The 14,425-nt window shown below is 45.6% G+C and overlaps 1 protein-coding gene across 3 annotated transcripts in view; it reads left to right on the top strand.

Annotated features, from left to right (window-relative positions):
• The first annotated feature begins 13,699 nt into the window (after positions 1-13,699).
• CHIC2 (cysteine rich hydrophobic domain 2) overlaps positions 13,700-14,425 on the top strand; it is a 60,549-nt gene continuing 59,823 nt past the window's right edge. For 2 of the 3 annotated variants that reach the window (XM_072775076.1, XM_072775077.1), the window contains exon 1: positions 13,800-14,074. In XM_072775076.1, the coding sequence (XP_072631177.1) occupies positions 13,956-14,074 (119 nt within the window). In that variant the 5' untranslated portion in view covers positions 13,800-13,955. Of the gene's footprint in view, positions 14,075-14,425 lie in introns of all 3 variants that reach the window. The other variant, XM_072775078.1, reaches the window with a different exon arrangement.

Genomic DNA, 14,425 nt, shown 5'->3' with positions numbered 1-14,425 from the left:
CAGAGGGAGAGGAAGACAAGTGAACTCCCTACTGAGGGGGAGCCCAGCAAGGGGCTCTATCCCAGGACCCTGAGATCATGACCTGAACTGAAATCAAGAGTCAAATGCTTAATTGACTGAGCCACCCAGATGCCCCTTCACCACATATTTTTGGGAAATTTTCACTGTTAATCTTAAAAAATGGTGTGTAGTTAGTATTTTTAATACAGTTGTTTAGTCAGTGTTTAAAAGACCTTTTTTTTTTAAAAAAAGATTTTATTTATTTATTCATGAGAGACACAGAGAGAGGGGCAGAGACATGGGCAGAGGGAGAAGCAGGGTCCTCGCAGGGAGCCCCATGCGGGACTCGATCCCAGGACCCCGAGATCACGCCCTGAGCCAAAGGCAGACACTCAACCCTGAGCCACCCAGGCATCCCTAAAAGACCTCTGAGATATTAGTTAAGGAAAGGAAGAGAGGAAAAAAGAGGTCACTATGATTCTAGTCAAAGGAAAGAAATAACATACCTCAGGAGAATGAAAATATAGAAAAGATGGAAGAAATCAAAACATAAGGATAAAAGTTCTCTGGAAAGAAAAGTTTTAACACTAACCGGAAGAGAAAATATACAGTAAAATTTCTAAGATTGTATAATTCATTGTCATATAGGAAAATGCACAAATAATAGCTAATAAATCACAAGAAGATCTCTTAAGTTTGGACAGAAAACTGAAAGGTTCAATACAGATGAATATAGCTCAAACTGTATTAATAAAATTGTTTCTATGTTATTTTAATTATGATCCAGAAACAAATGGGGGATTCAAAAGAATTGTAGGACTGTTCCCTAATGGTATGAGCCTAATCTGGCTCAATTAAATCTGACTGAACTGCTCTGTTCGACATGACCATCAAAATGTTGTTTCAGATCATCTTAGGAATGAGAACAGAAAGTAATCTAAGCCTTTGGCAATGGCATTTATCAGAATGGCAGTTGACGTGTGTGTGATGATAGGGTCCTGTAAGCTCATTTCAATAACCTGAAAAAGCCACTATATTAGTTGGGCACGAATTATAAAATTAGCATGTGAGAAACATTACATTCATGGGTGGATTGGCATCGCTTATAGTCGATCTAAGATTATCATCTACAAAGCTTTTTATTTTGGATTCATTTGCCAAGTTACATCATTCCTAAAGCATCTTAAATCAGGCAGGACAGGGTAAAATAGCATGCTGATGCCACAGGGTATAGTCGGATCCGAATGGCCCTGATTTAGCCAATCATGAATGGTCGGCTGCTCTGGGATACCAACAGGGGTGATCGATCACCTGCTCAGGTGACATGCCTTTAGACATCAGCTCCTCATGGTCCGCGGTCAGGTGGCAGGAGGGGTGCTGTGGGAAGGCAGTTACAAGTATCTAACATATCACAGGCAGAGTGAGATCTCCGAGCCAAAGTGGGATCATTTCGAAGGTGAACAGCAGCCGCAGCAGCCCCGCAAGGATATTGGGTGGAAGTGATCTCCTTGTCGACAGACCTGTCACAGGCTGATCACTATGCTAATCCGTGCAAAATAATCTATTTCTTAGATTGATGCATGTATTGGCCCCTCAGCGAACCTTACAGATGATACGAACTGTCCATTTGAATCTCAGAAAACAATGAAGTCAAGTTGACCGTTCTTTCCACTTTGACCATTGAATTTTTAAGTTGCTCAACATCTGTGTAGGTCTGAATGGATGACTTCTCCTAAACCCTTTCCACTGCCCTGCCGTATGACTTAGCTCAGAAGGGCAAGGAGAGAGAAAAACCAGGAGAGAAATAGTGGCGGTATTTTCTTGTATTTCTGTGTGCCTTTATAAATGCTCAGAACATGATCCAGCATGATGAATTGTTTCTGTGAAGGAGGCACCTAGACAGGAACATTGTCTTCATTCTCTAGATAAGAGAAGTCAAGGAAGATAATTTTGGGTAGGCTGGTTACAAGGCAGCATGAAAATGCATATCTACGGCTCTTTATTCTTGTATTCTATCCACCCTGATTGAAATAACACTGTCATCAATAACAACAACTAACACTTACTGAATACCTACCATTCTTAACATATATTATCTCATTTAATCCTCCCAACAACTCCATGCAATGAGAGCTATAATTAGCTCCACTGCACAGATGAGGATAACAAGTATTGAGTCAACCTAGTTTCCTGTTTCTTAAATATCATCCTGGGAATGTTAAGTGTTTGGAGAGGTAAATGAGCTCTTTTATAACCACTCAGCAGTTCCTCATTATGCTGTGTAAAAACGGTTAGCCTCGTTTTCTCATTAAGTTTGTATTTTTATCCTTCTTATTTATCTACCCTTCCTGGTAGTGGAAACTTACCCACAGAACCAAGAGGAGCCTTTGATTTTTTTGTTGTTGTTGTTCATGAGAGACACAGAGAGAAGGCAGAGGGAGAAGCAGGGAGCCTGATGGGGACTCGATCCTGGGTCTCCAGGATCACACCCTCGGCCAAAGGCAGCCACCTTAACCCCTGAGCCACCCAGGCATCTGAGTCTTTGATCTTCATTGTATCTCAGCCTCTCAAGAGCCACTTGAGCTCAAGTAAGTCATTTAACCTGTTTCCTCTGAAATTTATAGAATGGGAATAATATCCCATTGTTTATTTCATTGGAGTGTTGTGAGGGTGAGAGGAGACATAAATAAAAATGTTTTGTAAGATGTTTAGCACTATGTAAACACTGATATAAATATTGTTTTTACTTGTAGATGGTTTCTTCTCTTTGCCTCCCTTTCCCCCTTATTTTTCTGAATAAAGACTGCATTCTTTTACCTGTTCATATCTGAATGTCTTCCCGTGGTGCAATTAACTACAACAATAAGGATAATAGCAAGATTTCTGAAGAAATTCACTTACAACTATTTCATGCCTCCAGGTGCAAGTTATTCTCATGGCAGGTAGGTACACTTAATTTTCTGAACCTTCAGAATACCTCATAGCTCGTTACATCTTCTAAGGACACATTAGTATCGTTAAATGCATCTTGCACTCAGTTATCAGTTGATCTCCCAAAGCCTAAAATTGTTCACACTTCTTAAGTGCTTAAGGTTGCCAGGAGCAACACAATACCTTGAATATTGAAGCCCTAAAGTTAATTTGAGAGAATTCCACCTTTAACATTTAGTTCTATATGAAAGTAACTCACATTTTAAGAAGATGTTGAAACGTGGTAGCCAATGACCAGAAAAGAAGGAAACTTCAGAAGTGTAAATGTAAAAAGCAGACGTTCAGAAAGAAAATCATATGAGAAAATACTATAAGAAAAAAATTAGAGTATGAGGAAAAACACATGATAGCAAGGCGTGTGCGTATGTGTTGGGGTGGGGTGAGCAGTGAGAGAGAACAGAGGGTGGGCTGTCTCCCACATTCCCACAGGGAGTTGGGTGCTGGCTAACCTCAATCACATAAGAGGTCCAGCCTGACTCTAACTACTAAATCCAACTCTTTACCACGTTCAAAGAAGTGTACAAAAATTAAAAAAACAACAACACAAAGGAGTGTACAAAACTCTTAACATTGGTAAGAAGGCCATTGGCTCCCAGAAGAGTTCCACAAAGGATGTGGAATAGATTATCATCACTCCCATTTAGGAACAAGAATTGGTTGTGCCTCTCAAGCCTTCAAGGTAAAGTACAATATTTCAAAAGCTATGTACTGAATGTCTTTATAAGTATGGCATTATGGCATTGCCACAGAGGCATAAAGCAAAATAACTAAAAAAGATACCAAGGAGATGTTTACACATGGACACACACACACACACACACACACAATCTCCCCCAAACCTTCAAAATTAATAGTTTGATCAATCTGTTCAATCTATTTTTTTTGTCTTCCTACCATTTCTTATGATATCCAGTGTCAAGAAGGAAAAGTAAGTCCCTGTTTCTTCTGACTTGGCTGTAATAATGATCTATTGCTACAAAACTTTGTGGCTTAAAGAAGAATAAATATATGTTGATTATTTCTGGCAGTTTCTGTGGGTTAGGAATTGGTAAGGGCCTAGCTGCGTGTGTGGCACAGCATCTCTCATAATATTTTAGTCAGCATGGTAGGTGGGGCTGCAGTCATCTGAAGGCTTGATTAGGGCTGGACAATCTGCTTTTAGGATGGTTTCATTCACATGAGTGGCAGGGGGCCTCAGTTTCTCTCCATGTGAACCTCCCCATCATGGGATTTGAGTGTCCTCATGACATGGCAGCTGACTTCCCTTCAGCATGAGTGATTTAAGAGAATAATATGGATACCACCATGTCTTTCATAACATGAACTCAGAAGTCACTTACTGTCACGTTCGCCAATCCTATTGGTCATACCAGTCAGCTCTATTCAGCATGGGAGGGGACCACAGAAGGCATGAATACCAGATGGTGAGGCTCAGTGGGGATCATTTTAGAGGTTGGCTCTCACACTCATCAAATCCCTGGTTTTGAACCCTAGGTAATAAAGACTATTCACCAAACAAAGCTAGGAGTCAGGTACAGTCTCTGCAAAGAGTTAGGAACTTGAAACTACCTTCTTGAAGGAAAAATGATTGATATTAATGGGCATGTTTAACTCAAAAAGATTTCAGGTGGGGATATCTGTACTTATTTGAGGCCTGTCACATAGAAGAAAGAGAAAACTTATCTCCCTAGAGATTGGAATGAGAATAAACAGATGAAAATGTATTGAATGACTCTCAGATTCCAGGCAATATTCAAGGGATGGGGCGGGGGGGAAAGGCCAAGACACAGTCTTAGACCTTAAAGCATGCAGTCTTGGGACGCCTGGGTGGCTCAGCGGTTGAGCATCTGCCTTCAGCTCAGGGCATGATCCGGGTCCCGGGATCGAGTCCCACTTTGGGCTCCCTGCATGGGGCCTGTTTCTACCTCTATGTCTCTTCCTTTCTCCCTGTGTCTCTCATGAATAAATAAATAAATCTTAAAAAAAAAAAAGCATGCAGTCTTTAAAAACTGTTAAATAATATTGAATTTTTGCATATACCTAATATACTATAGATCTTTAATATAATTATTGAGATGTTCAATAAGGAAAGAAACACCACATGATTTAGACTGAAGCAAAGTCTTGTCCAGTGTGGACAAGATGACTTCTGGGCTCCATCCTGGTTCTGTGAGCCTATAATTTTAGGGGTAGTCTTCAGACACTTGTGAATTTAAAAGATGGCAGTGAAGAAAACCCAGTACAACTTGTATGACATATTTCCAGCATTGGTTTAAATCAGCTGAGTAGGGATCCCTGGGTGGCGCAGCGGTTTGGCACCTGCCTTTGGCCCAGGGCACGATCCTGGAGACCCAGGATCGAATCCCACATCAGGCTCCCGGTGCATGGAGCCTGTTTCTCCCTCTGCCTATGTCTCTGCCTCTCTCTCTCTCTCTGTGACTATCATAAATAAATAAAAATTAAAAAAAAATAAAATAAATAAATCAGCTGAGTAGCCATAGATACTATTCTAGGGTAATCCAAGAGCATCCATATGGGTTTTACAATTTTTAAAAAAGACTTTATATATGTGAGAGAGAGAGAGCACAAGCAGGGGGAGAGACAGAGGCAGAAGCAGACTCCCTGCTGAGTATGGAGCCCACCTCGCAGGACTTAATCCCAGGACCCTGGATCATTGACCTGAGCTGAAGGCAACTGCTTAACTGACTGAGCCACCCAGGTGCTCTGGATTTTACAATTTTATTATAAAAATATTTAGGGACAGACACAGTAAATATGTATATATAGTGCGAAATAATCAAGGAAAAATGGAAAGAGGATGATTTCATACATATAGCCATCTATTTAATATTTATAAGGCACTAACTATATATGCCAAGCACTGTTGTGGCAATTGGGAAAATGAAAATAATCTGAATATTTCCCTGCTGGTGTTTAAGACTGTAAAGCAAAGTGATACGATCATGGCATGAGGAAATATATTGTTTAGGCTCAAATCCTAGTTCTACCACTTTTTAGTTAGGTGATCTTGAGCCAACTTACCTAATTTCCTTTTGCCTTAGTATATATATATATATATATATATATATATATATATATATATCCCTATTTTACAGTGTACCTACATTAAAAGGATGTTTGTGAGGCTACATGGGTTGATATGTGCAGAATTCCAGGAGAAAAATTTTCCACATTGCTTTGTTGGGTCCATAGGCAGAGTTTTCCTGGTTTCTGTCTTGCAGCTCTTCCTGGTTGGATGCTGTGCTCTTCCCTTAAACCAACCCCATGGCCAAGTCTCCTATCACAGCATGAGTGTTAAAACTCCTGCCCTTGGTTTCTGGGAACTACCTGTGGCCCAATAACTCCCTCCCTTCCCACTTCCACCTCTCAGCCCCATGCTATAGTCTATGAGTCTATCACTCAAGCTGTAGGCTTCATTTTTGCTTCTGGCACTAAAATGTTTCTCCTCTCTTTTGAATTTAGTATTTACTCCATTACTATTTTTTTTAATAGCCTATTTTTTTTGAGCAGCGTTAGACTTCAGGAAAAATTAAGAACTCTCTAGACAGTTCCCTATACTCCTGCACACAATTTTCTCTATTATTCACGTCCTCAGGTATGTTTTCTAAAATTAATAATCCAATATTGATACATTATTATGAACTAAAGTCCATAGTTTATTCAGATTTCCTCAGCTTTTACCCAATTTCCTTTCTCTGTTCCAGAATCCCTTTTAGGATACCACATTACATTTAGTCATCATGTCTCCAATGGCTCCTCCTGGCTGTGACAGTTTCTCAGACTTTCCTTGTTTTTGATGACCTTGATAGCTGTCAGGAGTATCATGCAGGTATTTGGCAGGATGTCTCACCACTGGAATTTGTTGAATGTTTTTCTCATGATTAGAATGGGGGTATGGGTGTTTGGGAGGAAGATCAGAAAGGTTAGGTGTCACTTTCACCATATCATAACAAAGGTACCTACTATCAACATGACTGACAGCTGTTGATGTTGACTTTGGTCGCCTGGCTACAGTAGTGTTTGTCAGGTGCCACCACTGTGGCTAGTCTTCTCTTCTTCCCTACTTCCCACTCTTTGGAAGGAAGTCCTATGAATAGTTCATACTTAAGCAGTGGGGAGTTATGCTCTCCTTTATTACTGTTTTTTTGATGGTTATTTTAAAAGATTTTATTTATTTGAGAGAGAGATAGAGAGCATAGGCATGCTCATGGAGAGGGAGGGGCAAAGAGAGAGAGGGAGAGCAAGAGAGAATCCTGAAGCAAACTCCCCACTGAGCGGGGAACTGACAAGGGGCTTGAAGTGAAGACCCTGAGATCACAACCTGAGCGGAAACCAAGAGTTAGTCGTTCAACCAACTGAGCCACCCAAGGCACCCCTCTTTGATTTAGGATTTCTATGTGTTTGCAGAGTTAAAGGGTTCCAAGTTGGCTCTGTCAAATTGCTGGTTATAAATATTGATGGAGTCTTTCTCCGGGATATAGTAGACACCCAGTCTTTGGTTCCTGTCTCACATCATCTCACATGGATGATTACTAACTCCTTTCTCTTTCCCTTTTTTCCTTTTTTTTCACTTGTCACACCACACTGTCTCAGTTTGCCTCTCACCACCTTGGCTATTTCCTCTCGGTTTCTTTTGTCAGTCCCTCCTCCTTCCCCACTTCTAATTACTGAAATTCCTTCATCCTAGATCCTCTTATCTTCTCACTTTCTCCCTAGGTCATCTCACCTCTTGGCTTTTTTTTTTAAAGATTTTATTTATTTATTAATGAGAGACACACACAGAGAGAGAAAGGCAGAGACACAGGCAGAGGGAGAAGCAGGCTCCATGCAGGGAGCCCGAGGTGGGACTGGATCCAGGGTCTCCGGGATCATGTCCTGGGCTGAAGGCGGCGCTAAACCGCTGAGCCACCTGAGCTGCCCACCTCTTGGCATTAAAGCCATCTCAGTGATATCTTTTTTTTTTTTTTTTAAGATTTATTTATTTTTAGAGAGAGAGAGTATGAGCAGTGGTGGGTGGGGCAGAGGGAGAGAAGAGATTCTCAAGCAGGGTCCCCACCAAGCGCTGAGCCAGGCATGCTTGGCTTGGTCTTGGACTCAAGCCCCATGAGATCATGACCTGAGCTGAAACCAAGTCTGCCATTAACTGACTGAGCCACACAGGTGCCCTGCCATCTCCGTCATTGCTATGGCTACTTTTATCATCTGTGGCTGATGGATCCCAATGTATTTATTTCTTGCCAAGACTTCTGTTTTGAGCCTCTTCCTGCCGTTTTCTCCCTTTTCCACTCTCTGTGTTATCTGTCTATCCATTCATGCATCTATCCATCTACCTTTCAAATATCTTTATCTATGTTCTACTCAGTATCTCCATTGGGCGTCTCACATCTCACAAAGTGAATCCATTATCCTGTCCTACAGACCTCGGAGATCCTTAGGTGTGGCTGATGATTAAGCCACAAGATCATCAAGGGGGACTCAAACAAGATCATCGAGACACTGTCATGTTTGCTTCATCCCTTGGTCCTGCTTTCCTCAGGGTTGGCATCATTCCTAAGCATTTTCTACCATAGCAAGAGCAACACAGCTCCTAGTAGAGCCAAAGAAAAAGAGATTTCCCCCTTCCCCACAGTTCTATTAAAAGTCCTGGTACTGAATCTCATTGGCTTTATCTGAATCATGTATCCATTCAAACCAATCTCTGTGCCCCAAGGTATCCCATGTTCTCTGATTTGCTAGCTTTAGTCCATGAGCTCACTCTTGTAATGAGGGATGTGGCCAGCCTGACCCAGTCACATGTATTGAGAGTGGGGGAGTTATGATTTACCACAAATCATCTTGGCAATGTACTGTTTTCAAAAGAAGTAAGGGATGCATTCTGGGGAGGTTGGACAACTGGTCTCCCATTTGGGAATTTTTAAAATGCACTGGCTTTCTTGGGTGTGCTGCCTGGCTTCACATCCTCAGTGCATCTCCTTTATTTTCAAGATGAACTTCAGACTCCTTACCAAGGCCTTCAGGTTTCTATCAACCTCCTTGATTTCATCTCAGTTTGGCTCTGCCTTCCTTACTATGGTCCAACCCCACTGGCTTTAGTTTGTTCCTGATTTAGGAACTGTTAGGTCCTGTTTTTTTTTTTTTTTTTTCCTGCCTTCGTGTCTTTAAACGTGGTATCGACTGAATGTGTTTCCTTAGAATTCATAGGTTGAAATATTAATCCCCAAAGTGATGGAATTGGGATGTGGGGACTCTGGTAGATAATTAGGTCATGAGGGTGGAGAAATAAATTTCTGTTGTTTAAAAGTCTATAGTATTATGTTATAGCGGCCCAGACTGTTACTACAAACGTGCTGGTCTCACTGCCTGGAGCTTTCTCTTCTTTTCTATTTCCCCATCTTCATACCTCTGCTTGACTCATCAGCTTAAATGTCATTTCTCTAGAGAAGAGTTCCCGATTTCTCAGAGTGACTTAGGACCATTAACTATTCTCATGGTCCCCTGTGCCTCTCCACAGGACTCACTACAATTCTAATAGCTGATCATTTTTGAAGATTGATTTTATTTATTCATGAGAGACACACAGAGAGAGGCAGAGACACAGGCAGAGGGAGAAGCAGGCTCCCTGCAAGGGAGCCCGGTGTGGACTTGATCCAGAACTCCAGGATCATACCCTGAGCCAAAGGCAGACGCTCAACCACTGAGCCAGCCACCAGGCATCCCTCAGTTGATCATTTTTGTAATCATTTTTGTCAGCTCTCCACAATGGACTTTACGCTACATGAAAGCACAGATTGTGTCTGGTTTAATATCTTATTGCTAAACCCTAGTTCCTGACACATAATAAGGCACATGAGAATAACTCAATGCATATTTAATGAATGAGTGAGTGAAGAAGCAAGGGTTTACAGCTATCATAGCCAGCTCGGGCTATCATGACAAAATATCATAGACTGGGTGGCTTGAACAACAGAAGTTTATTTCTCATTGGTGCTAGAGAGTTGAAGTCCAAGATCAAAGGGCTGGCTTATTTGGCTCCTGGTGAGAGATAGCTTCCTGTCATGCAAGTGGCAGTGTTTTTTCTGTATCCTCACACCAAGGGGAGAGTAGTGGGGAGATCAAGCTCTTTGGTCTCATATAAAGACACTAATCCCATTCTGAGAATCTACCCTCATGACCTCATCCAAACCTAATTGCCTCCAAAGGCCCTGCCTCTCAAAACTACCATCACCATGGTCCTTCCACACATAAATTTTTTGGGGGACACAATTCAGTCCGTGGCATTATCTCATTTGATCTTTGATAACTTCACAACATAGATTCCGTCTCAGGATGAAGAAAAGGAGGCTTAGAAAGTTGAATCTACCCAACGCCACTTGGCTAGGTAGTGACAGAACTTGGAAGTTTTCAAATCTAGGAATATCTGCCTTGAAAGCAACTGAAGATCTGTGGCCTCCGGAGGCTCCTGAGGCATTATCCTGTTTGGTTTTGAGCCATTTAGTCTGAAGGTAAATGTGAAAGTGCGTGAAGCAGGAATGTAAAGAGGAGCACATATGGAGAGACGTCTAAACAGTAGAGAGCAGGATAACACCTTGGACACTGAGAGAAAGGGGGGTTTATCCCCAGGAAGAGACTGGGGCAGGAGTTTGACAGGAAGCTGGGCCCTGGAGGGTTGGGGGTGGAGTTTGGGATTATGATGTCAACCATCATCAGGGAAATATTTGACTCATCTTCTCTCATCCTCTCCACCTCGTTCCCAGGTCCCACACCCTTTTGCTGGCTCTGACAGGGTTTTCAGAGCAGGAAAAAGAAGAGCAAAATAGGAAGAACAAAATTAAGACAGCCCCCACCTTATACAGAGGCAGCGGGCGATACAAAGACCTCCCTGTTGAATAGATCTCAGAATAAGAACATTTTCTCCCACACAGAACCAGTGTTAAGATAAAGGGTGACATTCTCACAGTCCTCAGAAGCCTGATTAACTCATGATGTTCTGGAGCTAGGACTAGTAACAATATGCCTCAACTCAGAGAACATTGATTGGGCTCCTTTTCTGAAGCCAGAACTTGGGAAACTGCTGAGAGGGAAGGAGCTGTGGGTGACTTCCTCTGCCCTTGGGAAGCTGTCAGCTGGGTGATGATTTAGATACTTTGGGGGCACCAGCCCCTTATCTTGGCCACCGTTTCCACAGAAAGGTGAATTCTCAGTCACAGCATGCTGGCTGTGGGCCGGGCCTGGAACGTACTGGCCTTCCTTCCTCTCGTTCCCTTTTCTCACCCTCCCATTTGCAGTTACTCCTTCAACAACAGAGTGCAGCCGCTGGCCTCTTGGTTCCTGCCAAGAAGGAAATTCAGGAGCTTGGCCTACCCAGTGTCCTGAAGTTGAAGTCCTGAGTCTGACTAGTAAAGGGCCATTTGGCCATGAGAAAGTCACAAAGCATCTCTGAAATGAAGGAAGAAATTACATCCTTCTGGGTTACCTCGTTGGGTTCTTGGGGAATAGGAAATGATATGCTATGTATGAGCTTTATAAACTGTAAAGACCTATGTAGTGCAAACAACTGTGCTCATCCTCATAGAGCTGATTAGTGGGATGGAGCCTTAGACAGCCCTTATTGCTGCCCTGCATTTTCTATGCACCAGGCCCTCTTCTTCTTCTTTTAGATTTATTTATTTATCTATTTATTTATTCATTCATTTATTCATTCATTCATGAAAGACACAGAGAGGGGCAGAGACACAGGCAGAGGGAGAAGCAGGCTCCTCGCGGGGAACCTGATGCAAGACTCGATCCCAGGACCCTGGGATCACGACCTGAGTCAAAGGCAGACGCTCAACCACTGAGCCACCCAGGTGACCCACCAGACCCTCTTCTAAGCGTTTCATACACATTTATCTGCAGAGCAGACCAGTGGGGGTTGGTACTTTAATCCTCATTTTACACACGAGGAAGAGAGAGGTTAAGTGACCGCTTCAGGGTCACAAAGTAAGTGGCAGAACTGAGATTCAAAGGCAGGCATCCAGGCTTCAGAACCCATTGCTAACCACCAAGCGAAGCTGCCTTCTGGATGCTTCATGAGCACCCTCTGTAAACGCCTCTGGGAGCACTTGACCAAATTATAATTGCGTACCTTGGTGATAAATAAGCTACTAGATAGAGGGACTGTGGCTCATACACACACACACACACACACACACACACACACACACACACAGTGCCTGACACATAGTTAGAGCCCAGTAAACATTTGTTGAATGAATAAATGAATAAATGTTCTCTGGGGAGTTATACAGCAAGTCTGATACAACTACTGTGTTTTCCCATTAGCTTTTCTTGGTTAACTACACTCATTTCCTTCAACCATTTCCAGCAAGAAAATGTTTGGTATTTCTTGCTATCTTTATTGTCAGTCTTTTGCATTTTTCTCAAGGTCAACAATGACCCATCTAAAGGGAGATGTCAGAATGTGAACACTACTTGGAGAACCGGCTGGCCAGCCCTGGATCCAGTGTGACTATCCTGTCCTGTATCCATGGTATATAGTCATTATCTAGGACTCTTTCAGGAGGTCACTCCTGCCCCTGAACTTTTTGTATGTCTGGACAGTTTCTTGACTATGAAACTAAGTACCCAGGTGACCATTAGGCCTTTATTAATGGTCTAGGCAGGTAAGCAGAATCCCTTCTTCCCCTCCTGTCCCCTCCCCTTTGCTCCCTTCTCCACTCTTCCCTTTGCTGGAGGAGCTGAAGGAAGGGGAACGGATTCTCTAAAGTCCTAACCTAAGAAAACAGGCCATGGTTGATGAGGGAGTTGGGGCAGGAAACCTCATCTTTTAATCTAGAATCTAGACCATGTGTCTGTCCATTTTGCTTCACGGCATGACTACAATGAGTTTTCTCTTAAAAAAAAAAAAAAAGGCATCATTGGCTTCACATATTGGACGATATCCAAGGGGATGGGAGGATGCAATGTTTGCATTTGGACATGCTTTGAAAATTCCCGGATTAACGTGGACAAAAGGTATTTGCAAGGGACACAAAGATGCTTGCAGCGTGTCCGTGGACAAAAGATGCTTGCAGCATGTCCGTGGACAGAAAGGTATTTGCAGCGTGTCCGTGGACAAAAGATGCTTGCAGCGTGTCGGCTGGGAAAGTCTAGCCTCCGGTTCCCACCAAGACGGCAGCCGCCGACAGAGAGCGAGGGCCACCGTTCGCTGCAGAGGCAGAGACCCACGCTCTCCGTTCTCTATCGCGGCCAGGGGTCTAATTCCCAGTGGTTTGGACTGGAGGTTACCTGGGTGAGCGAGGGCTCCCCTGGACACTCGGAGCTCGGCTCTCGGGGTCGGGGGTCCCCGCGTCCGGGCCTCGGAGCCCCCCCTTCCCCCCCGTCCCCCCCTTCCCCCGCGGTCCGGGCGGCGGGCAGGCGGCGGCGGCGGCGCGGACGGGGGAAGCGCGGCGCCTCGGGAGCGCGCGGGGCCTCGCGTGCGCGCTCCCGCCGCCGGGCCGCGCGCGCCCGCCCCTCCGCGCCCCCGCGCGCCCGCGCCCCCGCGCCGGCCTCCCCGCCCCCCGCGCGTGCGCGCGCACTCCCGGGAAGTCTCGCGATGCCTTAGCCGGCGGCTCCCGCTGCGGGCGGCTCTGGCTGTTGCTGTGGTTGCCGGCGCGGCGGCGGCGGCGGCGGCGGCGGCGGCGGCGGTCCTGCCGGAGGTGTCGGCCCGCGGGCGGATGTTGACATCGTGTTGTTGTTGCTGCTGACGGTAATGGCGGCGGCGGCGGCGGCCGGGGCGGCAGCTGCCCTGTAGCCGGAGCCCGGCGGCCCAGGGCGGTCCCCGCGGCCTCGGAGCCCGCGGCCGCGACTCCCCGCAGCGCCCGCCGCCTCGCCAGCCGGAGCCCGGGCCCGGGCCCTGGAGTCGGGCCCCTTCGGGCCGGGGCGGGGGGCCCGGGAGGCCCAGGATGGCGGATTTCGACGAGATCTACGAGGAGGAGGAGGACGAGGAGCGGGCCCTGGAGGAGCAGCTGCTCAAGTACTCGCCGGACCCGGTGGTGGTCCGCGGCTCCGGTCACGTCACCGTGTAAGGCCCGGAGGAGGGGAGGGCGAGGTCGGGCAGCGGCGGGGCCGGGCCGCCCCCGGCGTCGGGGCTGCGGGAGGAGCGGGCCGCCAGGAAGCGAGAACTTGCCTTCACCCCGTGTGTTTGGGTCGCCGGCGTGGGGACAGGCGCTGCCCTCCATCCCTCCCCTCCCCCTCCCCCTCCCCCTCCCGCCCCTCCATCCTCCCCTGCAGGCCCCGGCGCTGTGGCGGGTCCCCGGGGGGAAGGTCTCTCCCGCGGGGTCTGCCCTTCAGCTTGCGGCGGAAGCGCAGTATGGACGGGGCGCCTCCCGCTCGTTTCCTCATCCCCTTGCCCCTTGTTGACGGGCGGCCCCGT

The sequence above is a fragment of the Canis lupus genome, chromosome 14, assembly GCF_048164855.1.
Source record: "Canis lupus baileyi chromosome 14, mCanLup2.hap1, whole genome shotgun sequence".
Taxonomy (NCBI): Eukaryota; Metazoa; Chordata; class Mammalia; order Carnivora; family Canidae; genus Canis; species Canis lupus.
This window is presented reverse-complemented; position numbering and strand designations above follow the sequence as displayed.